The sequence below is a fragment of the Plutella xylostella genome, chromosome 4 (assembly GCF_932276165.1).
Source record: "Plutella xylostella chromosome 4, ilPluXylo3.1, whole genome shotgun sequence".
In the NCBI taxonomy this organism is placed as follows: Eukaryota; Metazoa; Arthropoda; class Insecta; order Lepidoptera; family Plutellidae; genus Plutella; species Plutella xylostella.
In genome coordinates this window covers 11190008-11216102 of record NC_063984.1, presented here as the reverse complement: position 1 = coordinate 11216102, position 26095 = coordinate 11190008, and the positions used below count along the sequence as shown (strand labels likewise).

General features: G+C 39.9%; 3 protein-coding genes across 3 annotated transcripts; 2 read left to right on the top strand and 1 right to left on the bottom strand.

Annotated features, from left to right (window-relative positions):
• The first annotated feature begins 1600 nt into the window (after positions 1 to 1600).
• On the top strand, positions 1601 to 16133 carry LOC105384374. Its single transcript, XM_038121130.2, has 6 exons — positions 1601 to 1922; positions 11286 to 13745; positions 14025 to 14222; positions 14562 to 14703; positions 15087 to 15299; positions 15771 to 16133. The coding sequence occupies exons 1-6, from the start codon at positions 1857 to 1859 to the stop codon at positions 15857 to 15859; spliced, it is 3168 nt and encodes a 1055-aa protein (XP_037977058.2). The 5' UTR covers positions 1601 to 1856; the 3' UTR covers positions 15860 to 16133.
• Positions 16134 to 16226: 93 nt separating this feature from the next.
• Positions 16227 to 21693, bottom strand: LOC105384349 (eukaryotic translation initiation factor 2-alpha kinase 1). The gene is made up of 4 exons (XM_011554569.3): positions 21381 to 21693; positions 19203 to 20440; positions 18728 to 18844; positions 16227 to 16649 (listed from the first exon to the last, which is right to left on the bottom strand). The coding sequence occupies exons 1-4, from the start codon at positions 21439 to 21441 to the stop codon at positions 16317 to 16319; spliced, it is 1749 nt and encodes a 582-aa protein (XP_011552871.3). The 5' UTR covers positions 21442 to 21693; the 3' UTR covers positions 16227 to 16316.
• An 873-nt stretch (positions 21694 to 22566) lies between these two features.
• Positions 22567 to 25636, top strand: LOC105381598 (tubulin alpha chain). Its single transcript, XM_011551365.3, has 3 exons — positions 22567 to 22683; positions 24029 to 24251; positions 24405 to 25636. The coding sequence occupies exons 1-3, from the start codon at positions 22681 to 22683 to the stop codon at positions 25529 to 25531; spliced, it is 1353 nt and encodes a 450-aa protein (XP_011549667.2). The 5' UTR covers positions 22567 to 22680; the 3' UTR covers positions 25532 to 25636.
• Positions 25637 to 26095: the final 459 nt, after the last annotated feature.

Genomic DNA, 26095 nt, shown 5'->3' with positions numbered 1-26095 from the left:
ATATGCTAATTCAATCTCATTTGGCAGTTTCAAAATAAACTGTTAATTAATTAAAGCCCGGTACAGTGGCAACGTATCGCGATTATGTAGATTTATTCTCGAAAAGAGTTGGAAATGAATTATCTCTTAATATACGTTAAGACAACATTCACACAATAAGCACGCACGTACCTATTCAATATGCCCACAGCCCAGGTTATGAGTTTATTGTGCTCTAATTTAATAAATAATCTCGTTGACACTCCATTCTTCACGATCCCCATAAAGATATTAAAAAAGGCGACACGAGTAAAGCAATCCAACAAAAACACGTTCACGCAAGCCTCATAGAACAATACTGCTCCGAGCGAGATATCATCACAACACCAACTTTATTGTTGCCAGACCTAGATCCTAGTGTTCCTAAGTGATGCAAAACGATTGTTCTTTACCCCAATTAGGGTGTCCACGGAGCTATTTCACGTTTCTTTTCACGTAGGACTGTGAAGAATCCTAAATCGTACTCGTACAGTGGGAATTTACCCTTTAAGACGCACGAATAAGGACGGTATGAAGTTCAAAATGTATGCTATATAGTTCCCGAGTGTATTTTCGCGTAAGTGTCACAACCACTAGGTTTTCTGCCCATTGTCTGTCCTATCTCCCGTAAGTTGTTAATTGTTATTTCAAAACGTTCGTTCGCTTGATTAATGATGTTACTACTTTGGCAAATGAATAAACGTTTTTGTATTTGTATTTGTATTTTGTATTTGTTACTAGCTATTCAGAACTGCATGTTGCCAAATTGTGCCTGTTTCCTTTTGTAGAAAATATTTATGGCCAGTCAGTGAATAGATTCCTATTATACTTATGCTATTTGAATCGCTATTCTTTACATACTAAAAAGTTTTTTTTTAAATTAGGGTGTTTAGCAACGAGACCTAGTCGAGTCTTTTGATATCATGCCAATTAAGCCGTCTAGCATATTATATTATGTACCTACCCACTATTGAAAGACTATTACGAAGAAGACTATAAAATACCTTGACGTACCACGATTTAAGTGGGTACCTATTTAATAGGTGCAAAATGTCGTAACGTACGTCTTTGTATCTCTCAACTATTTGTCTTTGTTAGAACGTTTTTTTGAATGTATTTCTGATGACCAGCCTCCTACACAGTGGTACATTGTATGGTAATATAGGGTAAAAGAGATAGGGTCCGGATTTACATTAAAGCATTGTGCAATCCGCGGTGCTAAATGTTAATAAATGCTTCCATTTCGGGAAAACTGATCCATATGACATGCAGTTGTTTTGCTTTAGGATCAACAAATATTCTTAATAAAATGTGGTATGGAGAGGATCATCCATTTTTCCTATCCTATAAGACAGGCATAACATATCAATAGACATGAAATCGCTGTACCAGTACTATCATAGGCTTATAAATAATAACTATTGGTTTCAGACATTCGATGGATTGTTGCGCTGAATTTGTCCTCTTCTGTGCTGTACCACATACTGTACCAGCCTCTGTAATTAAATGAAGTGCATCATCGGTCCTCATCTGGCGTCCTTTCGAAACCGCCCGGAGTAGGGGTGGTAAAACGGTCCAACGCTCGCCAGCCGCGCTATTGCCGCACAGACCGTCGACGCGAGAGGCATTGCATCGTCAAATTAAAAAGTAAACTGTCACCTGTGTGACGTTCGCGCCCTTTCCAAACTTTTTTAATTTGGATTTTGTGACGTGCCAGTGTTTTTAGTCTCAAGTTTTTTCTGGATTGTTGTGCTTTTTCGACAGTGCGCGGCGAACAGTGGACGGTGGTGTGTGTTGTGTGATGATACTCTGCCACTCTGTGTGTTAAGAGTGTTAGCATGAGGGGGAGCGTTTGCCGGCTTTTGCTGTTGGCGCATGCAGTCTGCGCCATCACGGGACCAAGGGTTAGTACTTATTCTTTTTTATAGCAGTTTCTTGTTAATTATAATTATAACACCTGTTTCTGAGAAAGATTATAGATAGGAATATACAAAAAAAAAATTACTAAGTGCTTAACTATTTAAGTACTTAATTAATTTATAAGTCGACGGCAGTGTAGTTCCATATTGCCACGCCGTATTATAAGGTAACATAAAATTAATATAGATAGACGAGTAAATTATGAATATATATATGTATGTATGCAAAAAGAAAGTCCAAGTCACAATATAATATCCCCGCCTGTTGTAATGTCTCTCAACGTTGGAAAGCGAGATGCGCGCGAAATGCAGCGTAAAACACGCGAAATCATCCATTACACACTCACACACAACGCGCTTAATCGATGTAATTAAAATATTTATAAAACTGAATCGAAATGCTAATGAGTGCGCAAAAAATGTAGCTGTGTGATCCGGTTGAGGAGATAGGACTGGTAATCAACATCCTTAGGTCTTATCTTAGATAATTTACTGTTTTACAAACTGTCTTATAGGTACATCGTTTTTTCATTCTACGTATAAATAATACTTAATAGGTTAATGATATTAGGTAGGCCATTCAATCAATTTAATATCTTCATTTCACATGCTTTTCCGGTTACGGAAATGAAATTTATCATCTTTTTATTTATAAGTTAAGTTCATTACTTCACTAATTAACTAATGCAAAAATTAATCATATCCATAATTTTACATGCGACGAATCATGATGATGATGATAAATGCGTGTCAGTCAATACGACCCAGTGTTGGACATGTTGCTTGCATAATGTTCTCTTCTGATCCAGAATGCAACAAATTAAATTTGGAACAAAAATGACTTCCACCGATATCGACGATTGAAGATGGAGGGCTATTCTATTCTAATTTAAACAAAATAAATGGTCTACAACTGTCTTATTCTGCGTCATTGCATCTTGCTACTGACAGTTAAAAATATTTTTGCAAATGACCGTATCTATATAATCTAAGTACACAAAGTAAGTGTTGCGTTTATAATCAAGACTTTCATAGACCAAAAAACAAACATAACCTTTTAAAAACATTAGCTAGGTACCTACGTATAATTTAAATATCTAGGTTAGCTGTTCTTAAATTCGCGAAGATTCCGTATTTTTTTTATATTCACATTATACTTTTCAAGACGCTACTTGCTCTGAGACAATTTATTTAATCTAGATACATTTTTTCTCAATAAAGATTTAATCTTTGACGTTAAATGTATCATTTAAGTCCATTAAACTCTCTGTTATGCATACTATGTAATATACTAATGTAGCGCGAAAAATTGCCAGAATCAGCCGATTCAGGTTTGCAGTCGGTAATATACAGTCTTCATTGTTATTTTTGCTATAAAATGTATTTATAATCAAACAGGTTACCTATTATTGGGAAAACTAGAATCTAAGTTCACGAATGATGTATCAAATCTGTACCTACTATCTACCAAAACATATAGGTACACACTTCTGCTGCTACTCTGAGAACTTTAACACAACCCAGGTGAAAGTTGAAATATAAATAATAAAATAACCATCTTACAAGGCACCAGAATTGATTTAAAACTTACATGGGACGCAGCTACAGACAATGGACCAACGCATTGTTGGACACATTGCCGCCATTACAGTAAAAAGTTTTCGCGCGCTTATCACCACCGGAACCATAGAGTAATTTGCCGGAACTAATTAGAGGAAGAAAAATACAACGTTTGTCTATTTGATAACCTTTTTGGTCACATTCATAATGAGTCGGAAGTAACATTGAATTTTTGTAACTATTTAAGAAGAATTTCTGAATACCATGATATTTTTTTAAGGCTTTTCCCAGGCATTAAGTTACCGCATAGGTACTTAGCACGTCGTCAAGTGCCGATGACTGAAGTCTAGATTGTAGTGTTATTACGCGCGTCTAGAGTTAGATTAGCGTTTAATAAGCATGTCCTATGTACATATAACAATGACTCAATAATGGTCGCCACTTTCACCGTAGCATCTGCCGCACACTGAGATTACGAAGTGTTTCGTGATCATTTTATTATTTTTCTGCTATGTTTGTCAGATGTTTTTAGTTCGGATGATATCAGAAAATCTATTTTGTAACAAATTTTGTAAGCACGTGTTTTTAGTTTAACAAGTCTTTCTCTCCTCATTTCTCATCTGCTTATAATAAGCTGGAGTCGGCCTGTTTGGTTTCTGTGCAATGATGGTCAGAAGTCGTTTATTTTCTCTTTAATTCTGATAACACTACTGTAAGATTTAAATAATAATAAGGTACAGATAGGTAAAAAAAGGAAAGCTAATGCAGCCTACCGCTAAAAACTATTATGGTGAAAGAACCAGAGAGTACATGACACCAAAAATATGTAATAATCACTTTCAATCAATTTTGCTTAGCTCTGAAAAAATGAATTTGCCCTATTTAAAATCTAAATTAAAAAAAGCATTTTTAAAGTTGTAGGTACAGTGAGTAGGTACATAGCCCGGTCGCTTGCGGATAGGTATGGGCCGGGCGAGCGCATGTGACTCAGGCTTCTCCGCGGGAGATTGTTGATGCGAGTACTTATTCACTGTATCTATATCTATATTATGGTTAGGGATTTAAGTAGGTATATAAGAAAATAGTTGTAAGATTAGTTAAAACAAATGTTTAGAGCGCGTCACGCCAACAAACTGTTGTACAGTTTGGCGTTTTTGTTTTTTGTTACCTGTGTTTGTTTTACTGAATAAATAACTTTAAAAAAAAAGGTAGAAGACTCGGACCTAATCTATACCCGTCTAGCACAGTATGAACGTGATGAAAAGCCGTCAAATGCCAAGAATTCACTGCTCCAATTAAAGTAGTGTTGCGTCTGTAATATCAATGATATATGTGAGCGAAGTGACCAAGTGCCGTGCCGTGTACCAGAGTAATTTATTTATACTATTATATGTATGTTTTCATAAGAAAGTAGGTAATTAGTTTACTTAATAAACAAGCTTTAATATTTTATTAGCGACAACGAAATTGATACTTTGGTACGGTCATGTGCAGAGAAACCTGACCCCCCTTTCCTTGTAACAATGGTTCTGAGAGGGGTCAGATTTTTCTGACCTGAATTTTTGAATGCCTGATATTTTACAGTCACATGTCTAGATATAAGTTAATTTCAGAGACAACTATTATTTTGAAATCTACTATTTAAATATATCAATAATATATCTGTATCAAACAAAAATAAATCTTACTCCCATTTGTAATAATTATATTATGATAAATGAACACATTAGAGTAATATACTTATGTGAACAAAAAATTCAGGACTGTAGGTGTATGTAGGTATCTCGAGAAGTTTAGAATGAAGAGAAAATTTAGCAACTTTATGCATTTGATGTTAGATGTTGTAATGAAGTGATTTTATTATTCATATCATGCAGTGTTGATTGAAATAATTTGCCTGTAATTTATGTCACGATATATTAGAATGTGATTAGTGCGAAGTTTACTTCATTTTACGTATTGGATTGCGCATTTGGAGGTATATAGGTACTATATATATAAACATATAAGTACTTACTAGGTTATAGGTACTATAAATAATGTAACTAATAAAATACGTAACCCGACACAAAAGAAATTCCATTACCTTATTCAGTCATCTCGGCACCTACAAAATCTATCAAAAGGCACCAAAGTTCATTTTATTTAATTTTGTTTCTTTACCATACAATCAAAGTTCTGTAAGAATAGTGACCCAGTTTTCTCCTTACATAAATCACAACCAATTTGCAAGTTAATTTATTAATTCATTCAAAAACCACAAATTAAGGAATTTAATGAAACAAATCAGAGAACTTCACGTTGCGACAAGATGCGGTCTCGAATGCGTCCAACTCGATTCCTGCTTGCGCCACGGTTCACTCGATTCCTGACTCGATTACTACTCTCACGTTCCCAACATTACGCCATGGCGTAACTGTACGCATAAACAAACTACTGTTGTGGTTTTGCGACAATATTATTAGTTGCAAAGTATTACATTACGGGCAATTTTCTACGGAATCTGTGCCTCTTGTTACGTGATGTTAAATAATAAAAAGACAATTACTGTCGTGTTTACATTGCTAATGGTTGTCTTCTAATGGTCCGGAGGTCACATGTGGCTCTTTCGCGGTCTTTTAATTAATTTAGTAGCTGTTTATTTCTTTGTGTTACGATTAAATGATTATGACACAACAACATGCAAATTAAGGAAAAACATATAATTTTGGTATTTAACATACTTTGAATAAAGCATACTCTTCCTAGGTAGCAATAAATTTTTCTACATGATTTACAGGTAATTTACTTAGCTTACTATGTTGGTACTTACAAACGCAAAATTTGACAACTTTCATTGTTTTCTGAGTCGCCCTTAAACTTTAACAACAATCCGAATGCCAATAGAAGGTATTTGATTTTAAGGTTAATGACAAGGGCTTGCGGTAGGCAGATTAAACCTTGATCTAAACCGGTTCTACCTTTTTTGGCATAAGATTTTTTTGCCTAATCTCGTATTGCATAGTAACGTTTGGTCAAAGTCTCGTTACGCCGAAAATCGTATGGCATAAATCTCGTTTAGTAAAAAGTTATTTCGCATAACATTGTTTAGCCTAATAATGGTATGGCCAAATCTTGAATAGCCTAATAATGCTATGGCATAGGTTTATACAAAGTAATAATATTCGTTTGGCTTTAACTTTGACGGAGCGTCTCCCTACATAGCGCAAACTGGTGCCTTGTATTGTTTCCGCTGTTTGGAAAACGCTCCGCTCCGCTTCGCTGCGCTCCGCTTTGGTTTTGATGAACATGTGCACCTAACACGCTCCTCCTCGCTTTGCTCGTCGTCGCACCTATTTTTAGGTTTCGATCTCATGGGGTTTGTAATAATTATATTGGTCGTTAACTTTCGATTTTTTGATCATACAATATCGTGATTTTCGGGATGTAGGAGAAAAATACCACAATTTGTACATTTACTACATACTTAATATATTATTTATTAAGATAACATTAGGAGAAACAAGATTATACATAGGTATAGACGGACATAAATTTGAGCAAACGAAACTTAGGTGTTTAAAGATTGTGCCTAAAGAGTTTTAGACGAAACGAGCCTTATGCCACATAAGTCTTGGCAAAGTGATGGTTCGGCCAAAAAAGTTTAGACCATACGAGTTATGCGAAATGAGTTTTGGTCAATAAAGATTATGCCAGATGAGCGGAACCCATCTAAACCAAATATAATACAAATACATAATCTTACTGTGGTTAAGGAACTCACTCAAACTATGTACGGTCAGCTGCATAAGTAGCTTTACACTTTTGTTCCTTGTCAAACTACTCGTAGCTACATAACAAACTGACAATGTTTTAACAGGCATATTAGAGTTTGACAAGGTACCTACAAAAGTGTACAGCTACTTATGCGGCTGACTGTACAACAACTACCAACGTAGACGTAGAATGATAAATTATAACGCGTCTATTGTCAGATAAAACGTATCATCGGACAAAAACTGGATTGTTGCGACAGCTTCCTCAAAACATCACAATCGGAAGATGCGCATTACATCGAAGAGAGGAACAAAGTCTACTTTCACCGATACCATCGACGTGGAGCTTCCAAGTAGAAGGGAAACCGGTATTTCAAGCTTTCGGTTTCATATCCGAATAATGACGAGACATTGCGAAACGATGTCATAATTCAGTTGGTAATCGATTCTTTCTCCGAGCAAAGAGAGAGATAAGGTTATCAGTTTGTCACATCACTCAATTATATTTTTTTCATCGGAATGAGTAGGTATTAATAGAAAATGCTTAGGTAGGTACATATTATTCAATAGTATAGATTAATAACACACTAAATAAAAGATAATCATAGCTACCTTTGCACATACGTAACTTTTTATTTCTATGCTACCAGGGAATCAAAGTAATACCTAAAACACGTAATAGCCTAACAGATAGCAGATAGAGATTCAATGATTCACGAGAACTCGCTCTGAATAATAATCGGCGGATTGTCTCGTAGTTTCCACATTTCGATGAAAGTGCACTTTCGATTCAATTTCAATGGACGCCTATGTTTATTAATGTGATAGGATAGCATATTAGTTAGATAACTGTGGCCAGGATTTGTATCTGCATAGTAAAGATAGAAGATCTAAGAAGTCTAAAAGTGTTTCTACCCATAATTAATTAAAAACTACAATACCTAGTAGTGCTAGCTAGTGGTATATGTATTAATTTTCAGCTAAGTTCTATGACTCCTAAATGCAGGGATCATATTATGTACGGTGGCCTGCACCTAAAAGTATACAGGCGGAGTTTTTAAAATAGCGATTCCTGACGATGAAGGGACCAGCTACATCTGTTATAAATCCGGGGACGTGTTGTGTGTGATGTGTGTAGCAGTGGTGTTTATGTGGATGTGCTTGAGCAGCATGTGAGCCTGAGATCGCTATTTTAAAAACTCCGCCTGTATACTTTTAGGCGCAGGCCACCGTACTTACTTAAGTATAGATCCTATTTATGTGCCGGTTACTTTGTCGTTTTGAGTTTAGAGATGTCCAATACCTATTAAAATCCTATCGCCTTCGTCGTCTATTGATTTTTTATTTTAATTAAATATAATTAAAATACAAAATTCTTTACTTTTATGCGTTTTTCACTCAAAAGTTCGTTTTAGATGGTGACTACGAAGCTATGCTTATGCTATAATTCACCATGTCATTGCCCTCTCAGTAGATGCGTAATTAAATAACAAAAGAAAATAATACCAGAACAAAATTAATACCCACTTCGCTTTATAAACATTATACATGCAATACTTGTATTAGTTTCTTTGACGACAATAATTATTAATCTTGATCACGTTGCAGACGTACGAAAGAAAGAGAATCAAAATGTACCTAAATAAATATTTCATCTGAATACAGTCCGCAACAAAATTGCGAATAAGCTCGACTGCATGATAGTTTTAGAAAAGAGTAAAAGATACCACATAATCTTCTTTTTGTGATAAAAAAGTCTGTTAAATCAGATCCATATGGAATTTATTTAATCACAAATGCGTATTGTTTTGTGAAAAACTAGGTGTTTCTGCGATTCACGTTATTCGACCAAAAATGGCATGTTGCATTTATTAATGTAGTATCTGCTGTTACTGATTACAGCTTAGGAAGGTAGGCACAGAAAAAACTTCAAGTTATTTTGTTGCACAGTAATCACACGTACGTAATACGAACGATTTTTATTTTAAAAATAACATAGGAAAGTACTTTACAATTTTTTGCTAAGATTATACCTATTTAGTGTGTCTGCCTCTTTGACCTCCATCGATGTCGTTCACTAATAAAATCCACTCTGTAGAGGAGTTTTATTTTATTTTCATTTTCTTTTTTTGTGGGGTGGGTAGGTGTTCTCTAAGTAACCTATACCGATATTTTAATACTTACAACCGAATTCATACCATTAGGTAGTGTAATTAAGTTAAGTACCTAGTGTAAAACGAAATATCAAGTGGCTTTTATAGCCCACTGTAGTTGGTAGGAAAAAGTTTACGATACGATAGGCATCTACGTAAAACTATAACTCATATTGGCCATAAGGTAATAGTTCCGATTTCTTCATTGACCAAAAGTGGTAAGGAAATAAATTAATGAGCGTGTAGTCTAAAACCACTCTTTCTTTTTGGTTTCGCTTTAGTTGCTACGTTGCTTGATGACCAATAAAAATGCAATTTATGAGCATGTTTAAGTGAAATTAGAATTAATCTGTTGGTTTTAAGTTCACGACAGCATGTTAAAAGTAGGTACCTGTGAGGCCCCATTGCTACGGTGTGTTGTAGATTGTAGACAGATGTGACTGTGAAAAATACCTAAGTATATGAAAAACAACGCAGCACACCAATGGGGACTCACGGGAAGTCGTTATAATGTGTAGTTAGTTTACATAAGTTTTTAACATGCTGTCGTGAACCGAAAAACTATATTCATTGTAAAATTTACCGAGTTAGGTATTCTTATATCATATTCTCATAGTCTGATTTTTAAAGGCGGGTGGTAGAGAATTTCCCCCAGAAAGTCGGTTGGCCGCACAGCACAGTGTTCGAGGTGATAATCTAGACTACGTAATTTCTCTATCTTGGATTCGATTAAAGAAACGCATTCGATTTAATGATCATCTTATTATGACTCTATTTCAGTATCTCGATCAAACACAGAAATTGAATCATTTATAGTTAAGTATTGTAAAGTAGAAATAACTGTTTAAAAGTCTGAGTTTTTATCAGATTGTATTTTTAGAGTCAGCGTAGATAGAGGTATATGTAGTGGGTACCTACGTAGTCGTACTTACCTAAAATAGCTTAGCTAGCTTTCGTTAATCATCGTGTGTAATTTAGTAATTTAATAATAGTTTTTTAAAAAGGCTATACCTATTTAGCAGAAAGGGTACTTACTGTATACTTATTGTATGCAGTAGGTAGTATAAAATAAGTAAGTATACAACCATACACCCTTAGAAAATCGCGAGCTCTGGTTTGGTCGAGGATGTTTTATCATTCACACACCCAGGTTAAATTGATTCATTACCTACGGGCTTGATACACGATTCAAAAGAGTTTAGACAAGCGGAAAATCCTGTGTAGCAATGCAATGATGCTGGGGTGTCCAAGAAAGTGCATATCTGGTGGGCAGCGGAGCGGCGCGGCCAACTCATCTTCCGCCGAATGAGAAATTGATATCTCAACTCACGTTCGGTGTTAATTATGCGGAGCGGGGGGAAACGCATGTAGTTGTACTTATGAGTATTTATTGTGTACTAAGTATATAACTATTTGAGTGCTTGGCAGCTTGGTATACTACCGCGGTTATTCCCTTTCAGATTGGCGTACCCAATGTGTACTAAGTAGTTTAAATCGGCGTCAAATCTAAATGCCTCAGATTCTTATAATTTGTTTGAAAAAATATTGAAATCCTCCGTTGGTTCATCGGTTAGGTTACCAATTCAAAACTCTTACAACCACTTTGTATCTACTTCGTACCTACTGGTACCTGTATTCCTAGATTATACTTTTATCATTGAAGATGATGTTTGATGGACAGATACATACATTATTCAACACTTCAATCACCGCAATACGCTTGTCTCCGTTCACTGAGTTATGTAAACCCAATTATGTTTACGTCTACGAACAAACCGACCGTTATGTGAATTTTCAAATTAAGCTTGCGGAATTGCCACTCTACCCAGCGATTAAACACAATGCGGTGTTAATTAACACGATGTTATCTGTCTTTCCAGATAGACAATGAGTACGATAGAAGACGGCAGGTGTCGCTGGGGCATCCTGGTTTCAACGAGCACCAGACGAGGTTCGGCGTGAACTCTCCGCTGCAGAACTTCCAGACCCCTCCCTCCCCCTTCCCCCCCACTCAGCCCTCCTTCTTCCAGCAGCAGCCGCTGTTCCCCAACCAGCAGAACCAGCCCTACGTGCCGCAGTTCAACCCGCAGCTGCTGCCCAGCCAGAACCCCCTCAACAATGTCCAGATCCAGAGCAGCATCCCTGCCTCGCTCCCGTTTGGCTTCGGCAATCAAGCCCAGAACATAAACCTCCTCCAGAACACATTCTCTCAGCCAACTCTTCCTCCACCGAACCGGAATATTCAAATACAAAACCAACCTCTTCCTACTCTGCCCTCTTTCAACAATGGTTTTCCATTGAACCAAAATTTACCTTCATTCCAAAACCCAAACCTTCAAGGTAACACGGTGAACATCGGCAACCAGAGGCCCACTCAAGCCGCTTTCCTGCCCACAATCCCACCTCAACAGCAGCAGCCAACCTTCGGCCAGCCTAATCCTATATCTGTCCAGCCAGCCCCCAACCTCGGCCCCCAGCAGAACCCCAACCTCGTCCAGCAAGCCCCAAATCTCAATGATGCACAAATACCCTTCCAACCTACTCTCGGTCAAGCCCCACTATTCGGAAACAGCCAAACTTCGCAAATCCAAAACTTCTTTGAACAACAATCAAAGGAAAACATTGAAAAGTTGAAGGAACTACAGGAACGCCAAAGAATCATACAAAAGCACCAAGAATTCGTCCAAAAGCACCAACAGAAGCAACAGGAGAAAGTTGAGAAACTTCACGAAGAATTCGTACAGAAACAGGCGACTAAAACGACTCCAGCAGTGTTCTCCACCACGGAAAGTTACGAAGAACTATTCAGAAACCAAGAGAAGCGTCGGCCGCTGCAGCCTCATGAGACTGACTTGTTCAGGAAAGCCGTGGAGCTGTACGAGAAACAGCACCCAACGACCACGACGACCACTACTACCACCACGACGACGACCACGCCGCCGCCCCCACCGCGCCCCACGCGCGTCTGGAACCGTCCGCGCCCCACCCCCGCGCCGCGCGCCCGCAACCCGCCCCAAGACAAGAACAAGCAGAAGCTCTACCATGAGATCAAGAACCTGCTCGAAGAAAGCGAAACTAAGGGCTTCGATGACAACCTGAGGGCCAAGAGCGTTGCACTCCTTCAGAAACCCGACATCCTGAAGCAATTAAGAGTGGCTCTAGCTGAAAATCCTGAAGACTTCAATGAAAAGAATTTCACATCGCGGGAGATTTCTCTCAACGGTCAAAAGTTCGAGGTCATCAGAACCTCAAACCCCAATTTAATACCAAAAGGTGCCGCCACAATAACCGCTGATGGATCCAGCCTGTCGCAAGTGGTCACTGCGTCACCACAGAAAGACAGCCGAATTTCATTTGAAGACCTGACGAAGGGAGTTTTACCACCCGGAGCTAACTTTGAACTCATTAAACAATCCGAAAATGGAAAGCTAGAGGAAGTATCTAAAATACCCAATAATTTACAAAATAAAAAGAAAGTAACATTTGTTTTCCTAGAAGAACAAGACGATGGCTCTTACAAAGTAAAGGGTGTTAAAGCCAACGGACAACAAACGGAAGAAGGTCCTGAAGTGGAAAACATTTTGAACAAAATTAAGAAGGGTGAAATCCAGCTGCCTGGTTCCACCAAGATATCCAACACTGTCTCAACAGCTTCAACATCGGCTCCTATAACTGACTCCACCGACTACGTAGCGGCTTCGTCTCACCATCCGTCCAGCTACTCCAGCTTTGTGACCACATCCAACCACGGCACCACTGGACACTCCAACCCAGTCATACACACGACACCCTTACCGAGCACATCCTACAGACAGTCTACAAATTACTTGAACAATTTACAAACTGCCCAATCGGTAAGGACAGCCAGGCCTTATACCTCTTCTACCAAGCACGGATCAACTACTGAAAGATACGTAGCTCAGTCCACTCAGTCAACTTACATCCCGAACCAGCAGCCTACTCTTCAGACCACCCGCAACCCTTACTTCACTGGGTCCACCGTAGTGAGCTCCACGCCATCTTACCGCCCCACGACCCACGAGCAAGACTTGGTCGTGATTGGCTCCAGCACGCAAAGCCCCTTGGAGGCCGCTTCAGCCCCTCACTCAGACTTCGCGAGACAAGCGAACCCTGGACTCGTAGAGATTCTGAAGGAAAGCGGTCTGTTCGCTACGGCCAAGTACTTGCGGCAATCTGGCCTCGACACCATCCTCAATGAGACCGGACCGTACACCATCTTCGCTCCTACAGACAAGGCCTTCAGGACTCTGTTGGTACAACTGGGAGGTCCGGACCGCGCTGAAGAGAAATTCCGGGACAACCCTCGACTGCTCAGTGGCGTAAGTATATCTAGAGATCTACCTTCCTTAATCATTTATCCTACTATAATATTATTAATGCGAAAGTTTGTGAGTATGTATGTGTATGTTACTCCTTCACGTCAAAACGGCTGAACCGATTTTAACGAAATTTGGTATGGAGTTAGCTGACACTCTGGATCAACACATAGGCTAGTGCCCTTTTTATCCCGGTATTCCCATGGGAATACATTTATGGTGAAGCGAAGCAAGTTAACTTATAAATCAAGAAGAATGAACCCCAAACCCTTAACCCCTCAGCTGCTCCTCCACCACGTGATCCCTGGAGCGTTCGACATCGCCTCCTTACAAGACGAGATGACCGGAGTCTCTCTAGCTGGCACGCAACTTAGAGTCAACCAGTACGACATGCACGATGTGGAGTGGAACGAGGTGCGCGTCACCACCATCAACGGAGCTAGAGTGCTGGAGGATAAGAAGGATATTCATATACCGCAGGTGGGTTTGATTTGTTACTGTTGTCTTAAACTCTTTAATGGTTTTTTACTAGATTCTACATACTAATGGGTTGGGTGTCATATGAAATAGTGGACTGATAGTGCCAAGACAGGCAGAATGAAAAAGCATGAAGCTTCCATTACAACCTCAATTTCTGCCTTCAGAATCGATATCAATGTACTCGTAACCATAGAACAACGCGGACTCGGGTATACCTCCAGTAACCTATCGTACCTAGTTACAAAAAAAACATTCTATAAACAACTAATACTTAAATAAGTATATAATAATTCAGTATATAAGTACCTTATTCCTAACGTAACGTCTTTCTAATTCCAGGGAATAGCTCACGCGGTGGACCGGGTGATGTTCCCGCTGCCGGTAGGAGACCTGGTGCAGACGCTGCAGGCGGACCGGGACCGCCGCTTCACCACCTTCCTGAAGGCTATCTTCGCCAGCGGCTTCGCGGAAACTTTAGCAGGTATAACGGCTTTTGTGACTTGTGGGCGTGTTTGTTTATTCCGGATTATTCTGGAAGTCCCGCGTTGGGCGCCATTCTGTCCATATTACTGTAATGCCATTCTTTTCTTTCTCTAATTCCCAATCTCCGCTGGGGAGAAAAGGGCCGAAGTGAAGCGCCGACACTCTTTACGATATTGAGCCAGCTCAGAGACATAGTATAATAAGTCTGGGACATCCCCGCCTGGCCCATTTCCTTCTTGACAGAGCGCTGCCATGTCTCTCGTAATGCTATTGTTACACAATAAAAAATTGTGTTCTGCATAATAGAGACACTCAACTCGACGACAATAATTATGATCCATGATTCCAATACTTTTAACACAAGTTCCATCTCCATTTCAGAAAGCAAAACATACACGATATTCGCACCCACCGACGCGGCGTTCGCGCGGCTCCCGCCGGCCGAGCTGGCTCGCTACAGCGACCGGACGGCTGCCAAGGCGCTGGTGGCGCGCCACATCCTGCCGGGCACCCTGTATAGTGCCGGCATGAGGTACTACCAGCTACGGAACTCTATGGAGGACGCCAAGCCGCTGACGTTGCAGAAGAGCTCTGGTAAGCGAGTTTTACAGTATTATTATAAATATTTAAAATTCATTACTTAACTACCAAGCAGTGTTGTCGACTTGCGAAAAGTAGCTGTTTATGATTGGATGCGGAAAGCTAAAGATCGCATCCAGTGGCGTGCTTTTGGAGAGGCCTACGAGGCCAGCAGTGGACTGCTATACGCTAATGATGATGATGATGATGATGAGTGTTGTAAATGCTACTTTAGAGTAGACTAGAATTATTGCTACTGCACTTCTAGTACCTATGAGTTCTGCAACTGGCGTGAACATAAAAAGTTTACATATCTACATAATCAGTCAAAAGTTTCAGGGTTTCTGCTAGGGGCGCCTCTTTGTATGCAAGAAAACGTAAACTTTCATACTAGAAGACTTCCTGAAGAACTTACTGAAGTTATTGAAGTGTAAATCGCTTACGACATCTCCTATCACAAATTAAATGTCAATTTTATCGTTTCAGGACGCATCAAGGTGAACAACGCACAAGTTTTGACTCACAACATTCCAGCCACAAACGGAGTTATTCACGCTATTGATAATATTCTCTAACTCTAAGCTAAGCCGCCATTTTTACTTCGGATGCTACTTTACCCGCCAAATTAGCTTCAGTGAAGCCATAGAGTAAATTATATGAAGCATAGATTCTTGGACAAACTGCCACTATTTTTAAAATCTAAATGATTGAGAAATCGTTTTTGTTAGCTTCTCGATTCATATTATTGTAATTAAATTAGAGAACTGTAAATATATTTTAATATTAGATTAGAAGATAATTTATATTATGCGTGTTAGTGTTGTTGTAAATAAATAATTTTATTATTAATCAGTGTGTTTCCTTTATCCCTTCAATATTTTCTCTATCAAGAACTTAAGATCACTGAAGGTTGCAGGGATCACGAAATAAAATCACAAATCATAAAATTCAAACCCATTCCAGTATATTCGACATACTAAAAGGAGCACACACGCAAACACACTATTATTTACGTAATTAATTAAGTACACTTCACGGTTGATAGTTAAGTTTTGCAAGCATCATTTTCAGTTTCCTAATTTCGTCATCTTTCGCCGCTAGTTCTTCCCGCAACGACTTTATAGTATCATCTTTGTTTTCCGACTGGCGTTTGAGTTCATCCAGCAATTGGGCCGTGTCTAACCTCTTGCTAGGTCTTCTTTGGACTAGTTTCCCAATGAGATGGGCTATTTTTGGGTAGTTTGCTGTGAGGTGCGCCGGTATCTGTCCCTTGCGGAGGTCAGTGATGGTCTTCACTCGCTCCATGTCGGTGCTGAAGGGCTCCACCATCTCCAGGAGGATGATGCCGAGGCTGTACATGTCACTCTGGAAGTAAGAAAGAGAGGTGTTTAGTAAGAGATGCGATTTAGGTACAGTAAAGAGGAAAATCTACTTTGGGTAGTAAGTACCAATATACATTTAAAATCCAAGCCAATATTAAAAAACATAATAGGTACTATCCTTAATATGTTTTAAAGAGTAACGGCATCCTGTCTATATTGTTTCCTAACAATATGACATATGACGTAGTTAGAGTAGTGTAGTTCTAGATAAGACAGTCAACGATGGTACAGTTCCCCAAAATTGATAATGCACATAGAAATCTTCGTCATTGTTCGGCAACGGTCGTATTCCCGAGCGTTAGAAAACTATTATGTATTTAGAGTGGTTAAGTGCATTTTCTTCATGAAATTTTTGTAGAATTATGTAATTGGTGCTAAAAGAGATAATTGATTTATGAGTAACGAAATTTGATTCGATAATTCATAATATTCCATAATATTAAAATTTTCTTCAAAAATGTTACAGTAGGTACTTTTCAAGTGTCTTACTGAAGCTGATGTAAAGATGGATGAAAGAAGGTTTGAATAACACAAGGTTTATATTATAAGGAGAAATGGATTTCAAACACAGGTTTACATTAAATTTTTTAAATCTCAGTTCAAAAGTATTTACAGCACTGATTATTTCACATTAATAAAAATGTTTACATTAAAATCTCAGTTCAAAAGTATTTACAGCGCTGATCATTCACAATAATATTACAATTACAAACTTGGTCTTTTGGGTGTGGCTTTATTGGTTATTATTATATTTATTATTATTATTATTATTGGCAAAGTGAAGTCTATCAATGTGACGTATATTTTATTCTTAAATGTGCCTCATAATATGGCGTCGTCAAAAATAATTAAAGTTGAAATTAAATTCACATTTGAAAAAAATAACAATAACGATGTGTAATTGCAGCTCTTTATAATTCCACAAAAGTAATATTGATCTTGACCTTGAGACCTTTGACTGATCGGTGACAGCCACCGACCGCCCAAATTGTTTTCGATTTGATTTATTTCTTTCGAACAAGGATCAAAATGCAAGTGCTTTGTTTCGGTAATGATTCGGGTGTCTCCGGGAATACGACAGCTTGCGAAGATTTGCATGCGCATTATTAATATGGGAGAACTGTACATTGTAAGTATACAGCAATGTAGAGATCCCTAATATTGAATTCAGATAATGATTTTATTCATTCAGTTTCATATTTATGAAAACTTCGAGACGACAAGATCATCTCAAGGGTAGGTGAAGTATCTGTTTATAGCAGCTAATAAATAAAACAAAGAATCGTCTTACATTATTCAGGACTCCTGAATGTTGTTTGTTTTGAGGCCAACAACCAGGGTCAAGTTACACACATTGTCTGACCACTACAGTATCTAAAACATTATCTCTCGCACAATAAAATTATAACAAAGCCACAAACTTTTGCGCAACATGAGAATACACCTACATGCGTCATTTTCATTTTACATTGCAATTGCAGTGTATTTTATCATCACGTACTGGAATAACCTAATCATTTTATGCTGATTGTTATTAGGGCAACTAATTCTAATGAAAGTCTTGAAATAACATGGCTTCAAAATTATAATTTAAGAACTACCAGTCCTATCCTATCCTATGCTATAACTGCCGTAAATAAAGAGTAGATATGAGGATGGCGGCCATAAGTGGGGGTAGGACAGGCATTATTTTAAATATAAATACATAGTTTGGATTCTCAAACAGATGATACAGAAGGGCAGGCACGGGGCGCAAGACGCGCACATCAAGATGTGACAAAAGTTCCTCATCGCGCTCTATCTCCAGGCCGCGCGATACAAAACCTATATATGACATGTCTTGCGCCCCATAACAGCCCTTCAGGAGTCACTTATTATAGGATGACATTTTTTTTGTATCTCTCTCCCGAAACAAAACAATAAGGAAGTACGGTCAGCTTCTATAAGTATGTTCCTTGTCAAACTAGCTACATAACAAACTGACAACATTTGAATAGGCAGTTTGTGAGTTTGTCATGGTACAAAAGTGTACAGCTACTGCAGCTGACTGTACAAACTCACCTTCGGGTTGCACTGTCCGTCGAGCTGCTCGGGCGCGGCGTACAGGTGCGTGCCGAGCGCCAGCCCGCTGTGCGACTGCTGCAGCGGACACGCCAGCCCGAAGTCACCGAGTTGGACCTGGGGACGGTGTAGGGGTTAGTTACTGCTGTGGTGAAGGGCCCGGGTTCGATCTATAGCCGGGGCAGATCGACGGTGGTGGTTGGGCAAAAGGACGACAGGGGAAGATTGACGGTGGATAAGCAAAAGGAACAGCGACATTTCTTATCGATTAATGTTGGAATCAGCAAATTTTACGAGTTCATCCAAGTATTTAACTCACTGTCGAAGAAAAAGGAGTTTTGTAATTTTTGGCTTTCCTCCATCGAGATCCGGCATCCGGATCCTCTCGGTCTGGGATGCTGACTTTGAAAAAGTGTTCCCTACTATATGTCTCTCCTTTCTTAAAAACACAATGTTTTAGTCTTTGTTGCCTTACCTGCATACCGCTCTGCGTCTGCGCAACAAACACGTTGCTGGGCTTGATGTCGTGGTGGATGATCCCGCGCGAGTGGATGTAGTGTAACCCGTACACCAGCTGGGTAAACATGTCCATGAGCACGTCGATATGCGTCCAGGATACCGGGTAATTCAGCTCCGAGCCTACAGGACTGTCTAAGCAACCGTCATTGGAGTCGCTGTGGTGGAGCCCAAGGTCTGTGGAACTCTTTCGACGTAAATCCATGCGGTTGTTGCGATTATCCAGCCATTGCTTCAAGGTCTGCTGGCAAAAAGACATTTGGATGTACAGAGTCGCCCATTTCAAGTTGACTCGGGAACAGTTTTCGTAGTCTTTAGGATTCAATAGACGGCACAGAGCATTCTCTTCGGTGGTTGATGGATCATCCTCAGAGTCGGAGTCTTCGAAACTGTCGCTGGACACACTCTGTTTGTCTTGGCTAGTGGAGTTCTTGAATGAGATTATGAAATCTGATTGGCTGTGGTTGTTGATTAGCTCTTTGGAGTTGTGAGTCTTGAATGAAGTGACAAAGTTTGGATAGGCAGCGGAGACATTGCTTCTAAAAGAGATGTCGTCATTATCCATTTCCATCTGATATTTACGCTTCTTTTTCTTAATAGTGGACTGTATCATTGGCTCTAACCAAGCGGCTTTGTAGTTAACTATGTTAGGATGATTGAGGCTTGCTATTGTTTTAACTTCAGCTAAATGTGTCATGATAGAATCTACATCAGCAGATCTTATGAATACTTTCTTGACTGCATACTCCACACCATCTAGACGGTGTTTAGCTTTGAACACACTCCCGAATCCGCCTCCAGCAATGAAGTACAGTTCTTCAAACTCCCTGTGGTAGCGGGACCACTCTAGGCCAGATGGTTGCAGTATAGGCCAGGAGACGGGGAGAGTGATTGGTATTTCCGAGCCACTGGCGACTGTGACAAGCTGATAAAGGGCTCTTTGATACTGACTCCTCATGACTTCAAACTCTCCCATGGCGTAGGAGTCATCTATGAGGTTCATGCTGTGCAGCTTCTCGCAGATGGTCTTGTAGAGCTGGTCGGCGCGGGCCGGGTCCTGCTCCAGCAGCGAGCATAGTTGCTGTACCAGCGACTGGACTAGCAGGCTGATGGGCGTGGTGGTCGCAGAGTTTATTAGTTCTATTTGTTGTGATCTTTGATGCAAGAAGGACTCATGCTGACTGTCATGAGATATACCTGGAATAAAAAACATAAAATTAATATACTTGGTTTTTATTTGTCATAATTCAACTTTAAATGTTTTCATGTGGGAATTGTGGGTTAAAAAGTAGCCTGTGTTTCATCAGCTTTCTTTATACCTAATTTCATCAATATGATTATTATGAATGTGAATACATAGATAGTTTATTATGTTATAATGGAGCGGTGGTAGCTCAGTCTGGTAAGCGCCCGCTTCTCACGCCAGAGATGCGGGTTCGAATCCCGACGCTGACATGTGCCAATGAGTTCTTTTAACTTAAGTACAATGTATACCATCGCTCTTACGGTGAAGGAAAACATCGTGAGGAAACCTGCATATCTAGATCTAGCAAATCTAGATATGTGAACCCACCAACCCGCAGTGGACCAGCATGGTGGGAAAATGGTCCAAGCTTAGGAAGGCAGTTTAGACCTTGGGGATATGCACAACGGTTCCATTCGAGAGAGCCAGGTGCAGGTACTTACACCCCCACAGAGAATAGAATAGAATATAATAGAATAGAATATGTTATAATAGAATAATGAGAGCCATATGCACAGCAGTGGATGATTAAATGATTTTTGGTTAGTTAGTGGAGTGGGTCATCTTTAAATCAGAAGCTCAAAACGATGGAGCCAGGACTAGGCAAGTCTAGGTAAGGTATGTTATTATGTTGTATAATCAGGATTTCATAATATTTTTGCTATTTCATCACATATTTTTATATCTCTTACTATATGGTTAAAATACATAGAATTTATTTTAGTATGAAAACTAACTTATAGATGTAAAATAACAATTAAAATAAATAAAATAAATGAGGAAGGCACTCATAATCAATATATTCAAGGTTAGTCAGTTGTAAACAGTTCTAATGAAATACTGAGCAGTTGCAATGTCATGATTATTATTTAATACCCTGGATTGGATACACACCTAAATCAAAGGACTTTAACGTGGCGAGAGCGTCCCATTTGTCTTGTTTGGTTTTATCCATGTTATTTTGTTGTAGAAGTTGCAAACGTACTGACTTTGATTCCAAGATTTAACTTCACTGAAGTCTATAAATAATACCATTGTCACGTAGAAGCCTTGTTACTCATGGATAGGCAACATGTTTGAGCCTAATAAAATTAGTAAACAAAGGACTTATCGCGTCGCAGCTTCAAACTTTATGTAAAATACAAAATAACAACAGAAAACACACGGTGGTAGGCAGACATATTGGTGAATGGTGAATGAGTGAACGTTTTTAGTGAATGAATATGGTTTTGAATGGTAATAAACAAGATAGACCTGGGTTAATCTGTGTGCGTCTCAAAATGGGGACACACGGGTACACATTTTCAAATTCCTTCACTCGTTGAACTTTGAATGAATGAATTGATTGAATGAACAATCCGGAACAGTGTTGCGATTGATACGGCAATTGCCGTAATATACGGCATTCCAGGGTGTTTTTTCAGATTTTACGGCATACGGCAGGCTTTTCATTGCCGTATCAAATAATACGGCAATTCAGCTTTGCGACAAATTACAATGGATAATTATGAAAAAATACAATTTTTAATCAGTTATTTGATTATGAAATGCAGCAATTCAGCACGTAAAAACATAAATATACCGAACTATATTGATATCGCTTTCGTCAACTCTTAAATAGGTAGAATATGGACTTCTACAGTGTGGTTGTTTATGGCTAGGTGAATTAAGTACCGTTTCGTCTTTCATTTTAAGAATTTCATTTTATGATACACGTTTAACGTGAATGAAAGATATACAACATACATACTTAGATTTTTAAGCTCTTTTGTATAGATTTGCTGACATGGGTAGCAAATCGAACGTTGGTTTGTGTAGCATTTACTATTGTCAGTAAATTGAACTTGGATTACGATCGTGCTTAAGTAAAATTGTACTTTAGCCATTTCTTTCCTCTTTAATGAATGATGGAGGCTTCGTAAAATGGTGGAATAGTAGTACTATTATAACTAAAAAAATCATTGCATTTCATTACTCGTAGAACTAAAGTATTTACGGCAATTTCATGTTTTTTTTTTCATAAATACGGCAATTTCAGTTCTTAGATACGGCAGTTTAATTTTTTACGATCGCAACACTGATCCGGAAAAACTTTTTTTATTAATCGTTTGGCCACCATCCTAACCGGTCGCGCTAAACGACGATCCAAAGTAAATTTATATTTAAACCTATTTAAAACAAAACTCATCTCAAAATGGTAAGTAATCATAGCTTTTACGTTTTCATAACTTAATTGTTGTTTAATACTTTTATTTTGTGTAATTATCGAAGTCTAACGCACATTGACGCACCGGGTGCGGCATCCGCCATTTCATCATGGCATACCGTTAATTTAAGAACAACGTGATTCTTCTTTGTTATAGTTATCTCGTATAAGCTAAGCTTCGATATACTAATGTCGGTGCAATGTTTTTTAAAGATTGATTATGCTCAACCTATATCCTACTTAGGTAATTTTCTTTACTTTGAGTTATTTTCCGCCTGCCGGCCGTTGAAATATACCTACTAGGCGTCGGCTTCCTTTTTTATGATACCTACGGCTACATTGAACATTCTACATTATTGATGTAGAAGTGCGAAACAGACAAATACCTACTACACATTTCCAATTCAACAGCATCATAATGCTGTAATAGGTATTGATTTGAATACCGTTAGCATGACGTGGCAATGGCAGTGCAGTGGCCTTATCTCATTCGCTCGTCTTGTAAAGGGGGCTCAATGTATTAATTTGGGATTTTATTTCTTCGTGTGTAAGGTGTGGGCCATCTTCAGTTTATTACTTCTATGATTGGTAGTATATGTCATATGTAACAAAGATGACCTACTCAGCAACATGCTGATGTTTTAAAATTATAACTAGGCATTTTTAAATGAAGATGGACCCACCAACACAGATTTCCCACTTTAGATGGTTCTAGAAAACCTACATAACGCGCCTTAATTTGGGCAGAGTAGAAATTGCGTGCAAGTTCCCATTTTAGGATGTCAACCACTTCCATAAAAGGATTAGTCAGTAGGTAGGTCGGTCGGTACATTACTGTCTGGGCTGGGGTGATGTCATGTCTATATTTATTGATCCACCGCCTCCACCCGCCCGCCTCCTCCACTCCTTGGGGGGGAGTGAGTCAAGTTGATTAGGTATGCCATGCCATGTGCCTACCAACTGTGCCTGCTTTTTTCCAGTTATCCCAATCCGACTATTGATTTTGTCTTTGCCTATATTATTCATACCAAGTAGTACCTAAGTACTGACGGAAATTGCTTAGGTATTTACATGAACATGAGTACTTAGCTTATTTTTATTCAATTAGATAACTTTAGGTAGAAACTACCCCTCCCCCACCCTTTAATATGTAGGTTTATTCAACGTAAAAGAAACAAATAACATTAGGTACTTATAGGTATAAAAAGTTATTTAGATATCTACAATTATTTTATTATTGATTGATAACTTGATAAGCAAATGATTACAATAATACAATTCCTTTCCAAAGAAGCTAAAATTATTCACACTCTTAACACCACAATTTTCTCCACAGCGTGAGTGCATCTCAGTCCACGTCGGCCAAGCCGGAGTCCAGATCGGAAATGCCTGCTGGGAGCTGTACTGCCTGGAGCATGGCATCCAGCCTGACGGCCAGATGCCCACCGACAAGACCATCGGCGGCGGAGACGACTCCTTCAACACCTTCTTCAGCGAGACCGGAGCGGGCAAGCACGTGCCCCGCGCTGTGTTCGTCGACTTGGAGCCTACTGTAGTTGGTAAGTTGTTAATATGGATGGAAAGCATTGTTCTAGTCAGAGGAGTTGATATGACGTCATAATAAAAATTTTACAATACTTAGATGAAATTATGAAAACCACCACCATGACTCATCTTTTACCAGTGTTCTAATTTATCTATTTTCATTGCAGATGAGGTCCGCACCGGCACATACAGGCAGCTGTTCCACCCTGAACAGCTGATCACTGGTAAGGAGGATGCCGCCAACAACTACGCCCGCGGTCACTACACCATCGGCAAGGAGATCGTCGACCTGGTCCTGGACCGCGTCCGCAAGCTCGCCGACCAGTGCACCGGTCTGCAGGGCTTCCTCATCTTCCACTCCTTCGGAGGAGGCACCGGCTCCGGTTTCACCTCTCTGCTGATGGAGCGTCTGTCCGTAGACTACGGAAAGAAGTCCAAGCTGGAGTTCGCCATCTACCCTGCCCCCCAGGTGTCCACCGCTGTCGTTGAACCCTACAACTCTATCCTGACCACTCACACCACCCTGGAGCACTCCGACTGCGCCTTCATGGTCGACAACGAGGCCATCTACGACATCTGCCGCCGCAACCTGGACATCGAGCGCCCCACCTACACCAACCTGAACCGTCTGATCGGTCAGATCGTCTCCTCCATCACGGCGTCCCTGCGTTTCGACGGCGCCCTCAACGTCGACCTAACCGAGTTCCAGACTAACTTGGTGCCCTACCCGCGTATCCACTTCCCTCTGGTGACCTACGCTCCCGTCATCTCAGCCGAGAAGGCGTACCACGAGCAGCTGTCGGTCTCCGAGATCACCAACGCGTGCTTCGAGCCCGCCAACCAGATGGTGAAGTGTGACCCGCGCCACGGCAAGTACATGGCGTGCTGCATGCTGTACCGTGGAGACGTCGTGCCCAAGGACGTCAACGCGGCCATCGCCACCATCAAGACCAAGCGCACCATCCAGTTCGTGGACTGGTGTCCCACTGGGTTCAAGGTGGGCATCAACTACCAGCCCCCGACCGTCGTGCCCGGCGGAGACCTGGCCAAGGTGCAGCGTGCCGTGTGCATGTTGTCCAACACCACCGCCATCGCCGAGGCGTGGGCCCGTCTGGACCACAAGTTCGACCTCATGTACGCCAAGCGCGCCTTCGTGCACTGGTACGTCGGTGAGGGTATGGAGGAGGGCGAGTTCTCCGAGGCCCGCGAGGACCTGGCCGCTCTGGAGAAGGACTACGAAGAGGTCGGCATGGACTCCGCCGAGGGCGAGGGTGAAGGCGCAGAGGAATACTAGGAATTCCTATTGGCTTTTTTATGTATTTCTATTTATTTGCTCTCTCGCACCGACTGAACATTACATTCCGGTGTTGAATAAATCAAGCTAATTATGTGAAGATGATTTATGTTTTTTATTCCATTTAAATTCCTGTTTCTCAAGAATTAAAATTAGGCTAGTCTACACTGTCTGAGGCCAATGGATAAGGATACCTATACCTTAGTGAGAAGTGGGGTCGATTTGACTGAGGCTGAGCCAGTAACTTGGTGTAGTTATGCAGAGATTTAACTTCTCCATGAAATAGGTTATTTAGGCAAAATAACTTCGATAAGAACTACGCTAGGCTGACCATCTGGATTGGGCTTTTTCAATCAGCCTAGATAATTCATATTATCATAATAAGAAAGTTTCCTCTAGACTAGAATATTCTATCGGGGAAAGGGTGAAGCCACAGTATTTAGTACATTGCTTAGATCACGAAAAAAAATGGGGCCCCGCCCAAGCGTAGCGTGAGACGCCTCCCGCTGGCGATAAACCGACTACCTTGAACAAGTAGACATTAGTGGCTGGATTAAGAGATCA

What these genes read in the sequence shown, in the direction of transcription:
- LOC105384374 (XM_038121130.2), top strand. Translation starts at nt 1,857, where the DNA reads ATGAGGGGGAGCGTTTGCCGGCTTTTGCTGTTGGCGCATGCAGTCTGC. An exon ending in GCGCCATCACGGGACCAAGG is followed by an intron (nt 1,923 to 11,285) that starts GTTAGTACTTAT and finishes CTGTCTTTCCAG; the next exon opens with ATAGACAATGAGTACGATAG. An exon ending in CTTCGCGGAAACTTTAGCAG is followed by an intron (nt 14,704 to 15,086) that starts GTATAACGGCTT and finishes TCTCCATTTCAG; the next exon opens with AAAGCAAAACATACACGATA.
- LOC105384349 (XM_011554569.3), bottom strand. Translation starts at nt 21,441, where the DNA reads ATGGATAAAACCAAACAAGACAAATGGGACGCTCTCGCCACGTTAAAG. An exon ending in GTTAAAGTCCTTTGATTTAG is followed by an intron (nt 20,441 to 21,380) that starts GTGTGTATCCAA and finishes TTTTTATTCCAG; the next exon opens with GTATATCTCATGACAGTCAG. An exon ending in ACGGACAGTGCAACCCGAAG is followed by an intron (nt 16,650 to 18,727) that starts GTGAGTTTGTAC and finishes TCTTACTTCCAG; the next exon opens with AGTGACATGTACAGCCTCGG.
- LOC105381598 (XM_011551365.3), top strand. An exon ending in CTTGGAGCCTACTGTAGTTG is followed by an intron (nt 24,252 to 24,404) that starts GTAAGTTGTTAA and finishes TTTTCATTGCAG; the next exon opens with ATGAGGTCCGCACCGGCACA.